General features: G+C 44.4%; 1 protein-coding gene across 1 annotated transcript; it reads right to left on the bottom strand.

The window, feature by feature from the left end:
• Nucleotides 1–2204: 2204 nt before the first annotated feature.
• Nucleotides 2205–4842, bottom strand: CDC14C (cell division cycle 14C). The gene is given in 2 exon segments (XM_032753409.2): nucleotides 2205–4796; nucleotides 4798–4842. Coding segments are annotated over 2 exon segments (1452 nt in total). The 3' UTR covers nucleotides 2205–3389.
• Nucleotides 4843–5321: the final 479 nt, after the last annotated feature.

The following is a 5321-nucleotide window of genomic DNA, read 5'->3' as shown; positions in this document are numbered from 1 at the left end:
AAAAGAGAGAGGTAGCAATCACGCCTGTGAGAGGGCTAGAGGGGAGAGGAGGAAGTAGGTAGGGGACAGGCTAGAGGCATCAAGCTCAGAACGGGGAAATTCTGGAGGCTGGCAGAGCCACGTGCTGCTGGGAAGCACTGGCCACGTCAGGCCATTCTGCTCTCACAAGGCGCTGCTCTCCACCAAGTTCTACAAAAGCCACATCCGTCCTTACTTCTAAGAACCCACTTTTGCAGATGCTCTTCCTCCAGACTTTCCTTGACTCTTGATAATTTTGAGTCCCCAGAAAGCTTCAAGGGCACCTAAAAATATTCACTTCTAATTTTAATTCCATTGCAAAATTTCCCAGTGTACTTTCAGGGCTACTTAAGGCTCTTAAGGGAATCTCTCTATCTGACAGACACAGTTTCATGTTCCATAGCAACAAGGTCTTCTATAACAAGGACTCTAATCTCAGAAGATTCTGGGTGTTTGTGGTTTTAGTTGGGGGTGAGGGGAAGAGTCCACTCTCATTCATAGCAGGAAGAACTTTCCATCCCTTAGACCCAGAGACTTCCTGGATTCTAGAGACGGTACCCATAAGTCTAGAGACGGTCCCCGTAAGTGCAATACTGTTGCTATGCACACCATCCCAAGTCATTTGGTTATTACAAGGAATGCTTCTTCACAAAATCACAAGTTTTCTATGACTAATTTCAGTGAACCAGTTAAATAGAAGGATTTTTAGAAAGAGCCACAGTGATAGCAATTCTAGGTGGAAACTTGAGCAGGCAACATGAAGAGGCAGTTTATAAAATGAAAAAGGACTGTGGTTCCGCTGACACCCTTCCTCTTCTTGGATGAAACACCAGGAGACTTGTTCACTGTGAGGGAGACAGTACTTACAAGAGCTGTGGCACCCACATTTACTTGTTCTGATGGGATGAAAAGCCAAACTAAGAAGGAATCAGATGGAAGCTCGATTTTCACAACTACCTGGATTATTATTTATAGAGGGGATGGCCTTAAAAAGGGTAAGGGGAAGAAGAAGTGCCCTGAGAATTCAATGTTCTATGCATGGCACAGTTTAAATATTTATATTTTCTCAGCTCAAAATAGCAAAAGGAATGTTCCTCATCCCACCCAAATCTGATTGAAGAGTGGTCTGCCCACAGCCAAGTGGGTCTTTGTGCCTATTCATTTCCAGGGACAGAAATCCACTGTTTTTCTGTGATCCAGTCCCCAGTGTTTAAAAGCTAGCTTGACCCAACCCCATAGTGCCTGGCAGGGAAAGAGTCGCTTGTTTGCTGAGAACATGGCATCTTCCGTCTCTCCTGATGCCGGTCAATTTCACACTTTCTTCCAAGAAAGTACACCAAAATGGAGGCACTGCCTTTCAATTACTTTTTGCATTAAAGACTTTAACTTGTTTATTCCAACCGCTTTTATTTCTTACAGTTTTGTGAAAAAGACAGCTTCTTAAAACGGAGTTGCCTCCTGATCTGGGGCATGCCTTGTGGTTAGAAGGGCATTTGTTTCCCACTGCCTGTCAACATCTCAGCCCTCCATGCTCCCAGCACAGGCAAAAATGGGTTAACAATCATTAAACCACCCACTTCTTATGGAAGGAACTGAGATGAGTACTAAATATTCTTTTATTTTGGGCCCCATTTTTTTTTTCTTAAGCAGCAAATCAAGTCTGTTTCTCTAATTGCTTCATGGCACAGACTCTGCTGTGTTCCAGTAGGGTTGCGGGAGAAGACACTCTGCAGAGTTACTAGTTGTGTTCCCTAGCCAAAGGCAACAGTGAGATTCAGTACTAGATCATTGTCACTGAGATCACAGGCCTTATCAATGGCCTTAGGCTGATCTCATAAGGAAAAAAAAAATCCAATGTTACAGAGAAGGACTCTAAAAAAGTGGTAACTTTTTTTTTTAAGCTGACATTATTTGGGATTGCTGTTTCCAAGGGGAAAAACCAATAGTGTGTTTTTTCCATGCATGGGAGGAAATATGATTTTAATTTGTATGACTGGCAACCAAACAATGGGCAACCTCCCAGTTCTTCAGTCCCTTAAGGACAGAAAAAGGAATGACTTGCAACATCTTCCAACTCTGAAGTCAGTTTCTCCTCCTGAGTCTTCTAAAGCTACCATTAATATTCTCTCGCAAGTTTTAGGTTACCAAGGTACCACCTGGTCTTACAACATGCAACAGTGTTTAAATGTGGTTTTCACAGATTCTTGTTAATAAAGCACTCTTTGGTGGAAGACAAGCAGCTTGGGTACTTAACAGAGTTAACATTACAACAGTATTACAAGTAGTCAAGTGAAGATGATAAAGCCAAATAGTATCAAATTACAGAAAGTACCATTTCAGTAATACCTTTTGTATCTTTATAAATTTTGACACTGGGTCACAAGGTGAACAGAAGATAAATATATAAAAAACCTCCATCAGATCCTCAATTCTTCTGAAGGCCAGCAACTACAATGCTTGCCATCACAGGGACACACATGCACCACAGACCAGCTAGCAACCTGAGTACCAGAGGGCTTGGGTATTTACACCTGACACTAAATTTACAACAGCATTTTTGTCGTTCAGCTTGAGAGCTGGGCTGTTCTTTGAGTCATTCTTGTTGGGAGCAAGCCCCCCAAAATCCAGCCATAAACTGGCCCCAAAACTGGCCATAAACAAAATATCTGCAGCACTATAACATGTTCATAATGGCCCTAATGCCCACACTGGAAGGTTGTGGGTTTACTGGAATGAGGGCAAGGAACACCTGGCCCACCCAGCCCAGAGGAGAAAACCGCTTAAAGGCATTCTTAAGCCACAAACAATAGCATGAGCGATCTGTGCCTTAAGGACATGCTCCTGCTGCAGTTAACTAGCCCAACCTATGCCTTTAATTCGGCCCATCCCTTCGTTTCCCATAAGGGGATACTTTTAGTTAATTTAATATCTATAGAAACAATGCTAATGACTAGTTTGCTGTTAATAAATATGTGGGTAAATCTCTGTTCGGGGCTCTCAGCTCTGAAGGCTGTGAGACCCCTGGTTTCCCACTTTACACCTCTGTATTTCTCTGTGTGTATCTTTAATTCCTCTAGCACCACTGGGTTAGGGTCTCCCCCATTGAGCTGGTCTCAGTACATTCGCTTGCACTCAAACTCAAAGTTCATTACTGAAACTCCAGTGGACATTTTCTCCATTGATCAGCTTCTTAGGTGGAAAGCAACTAAGTCTTTTGCAATTTTTGTTTTCAAATTGTGCTGATTTCTGTTGCAGTTTTCAGTTCCTAGAGTCTTCCTTCAGTTCTGGTCACAGGTTTTTACTTAATGCAAGACCATTTTAGTCCTTGAAATGGAGAGAAGCAGCTATCTGTCAGGGGGTCCTGATGGCCACTATGTTCCGAAACCATCAAGACAGAATAGCAGGATGGGAAGAATGTAGTCACAAACAATCCACCAGATGACAACACTACACAGTGCAGAGGTCAGCACAGCTAGGGGACATGTGAGAAGAATGGCATTTGTTTTTGATTGTCTTCAGCTTTTCAGGGCCCGAAGTCTATCACCTTGTGTCACTCCATTGATTTCGTCATCATCACTGTAAGGTTCAGGTTCTTGCTGGTCTTGATTCTCGATCCCATTTATGGAAATGTCATCAACACCAGAGAGAAGTTTGGGGAAGGCTGCTCTGTGTTGTCCATTCTCCTGCCCCTTTAACTTCTGACGAAAATAGTCCCCTTCCAGCCAGAGGCTTGTTTGCTTCATCACCAAAAACTGCTGCTGAGGCCCAATCACCAAGCCAGGTCTGCAGATCCTTACCCACGCAATGGTCTCGGCTGCTGTCATCCGGTAATGCTTCATGATGTAGCAGGCTATCAGAGTGCCCGTGCGACCAAGGCCAGCTTTACAATGTACTGCAATGGCACCCTCAGCATTTTCACAGATATCCAGAAATCCTTTGACAATGGCATCAGTAGGGCTGCTGCCATCCACAAAGAAAAGATCATGGTGATCGAAGCCAGCATCTGTAAAGCATTTGGCATCATACATCCTTTTATTCAGACGAATAATGGTAGTAACATTGTGATTCTTAAAATATTGAATATAAGTCTCGGGAGAATGTTGGTGGTAACCACTTTCAAGTCTGGCTCTTGAATGAGGTCCACAGAAGGCAATAAATCGGTCTGGTATTATCCAATTTAAATCTCCGTTTTCTGCTTTTTCATAGTGTTCATATTCATCAAGGTTAAATGAGTTGAAATTAAGGAAGCCATACTGCATTGCCTTCTTTACTGCATGAAAACAGTCAAGAAGTGTAATGTTGAAATTGCAGCTTCCATAGGCAGCATCTCTGAAAGGAATATAGGATGTATCTCCAAAAATTAATGTTCTATATGCTTCTTCTGGGGTTCTCCCCAAATATATAACCATGTAGCATCCAACAAGGAAGGCAGCATTTGCTTGTTTTCTCTGATCAGAGCCAGTAAAATGAACAATTTTCTTCCTTAACATTGTAATGGACTTTAATTTCTTATTTATCTTGCAACAATATCTGTAAACCATTGCCAGATTGAGTAGTCCAAAGTCTTCAGAGAAATTCTCTTATTCGAGTTCAGTATCTATGCTGAAATAATGTATATTTGATGCACTCTTTGGTCTGCTCTAGAGAATGGCAAAACGAAGGCGATCTGTGATGTCCAGGTACACGTCGTCCTGGGGGTCCCGGTGGCGCGGGTCCTGCTGCGTGGAGCTGCGGATCTTCTTTACACTCGGCGAGGTCAAAGAGCAGCGCGGCGAGCAAGGTGGCCGCAGCCCAGCTCGACCGCCCCTCGCTTTTGCGCTTCATGGAGGCGGCCGCGGCAGGTCAGGGAGCAACGACCACGGCCCCGCGCGCCAGCCGAGGCTCCCGCCAGCCCCGCGCGGGCGCTCGGGACGGCGGGCACAGAGCGGCATTGCGCGGACGGCGGGAGCCGGCGGAGCCCGGAGGGAGGCGGCCGTGCAGGAGCCGGAGGAGGGGCCCTGACCCACAGCGCCTGCCCCACTCCCTCCCGCGACCACCCTCCCTTTGCTTTTTTAAACCATGAGCTGAAGGGCTATATCATACTGACAGCAACAAAGTGTTAGATGAATAAGTCGTAATGCTCTTGTCATAGCAACCACCTGGATCTTAACCTTCTCTCCAGTCTCTGGAAATTCAGCCAAATAAGTGTTACTTTGAGTATGACTTTATTACCAAACGACAGTATTTTTGAAGCACTCATTTAGGATCCATTAAAAATTGGAGATTGTGACCATTTAATATTGAAAGTCATGCCTGCTTGGAGA

Source organism: Hylobates moloch, unplaced genomic scaffold (assembly GCF_009828535.3).
Source record: "Hylobates moloch isolate HMO894 unplaced genomic scaffold, HMol_V3 SCAFFOLD_1, whole genome shotgun sequence".
NCBI lineage: Eukaryota > Metazoa > Chordata > Mammalia > Primates > Hylobatidae > Hylobates > Hylobates moloch.
The sequence above is the reverse complement of the archived record's forward strand: the minus strand, read 5'-3'. Positions and strand labels throughout refer to the sequence as shown.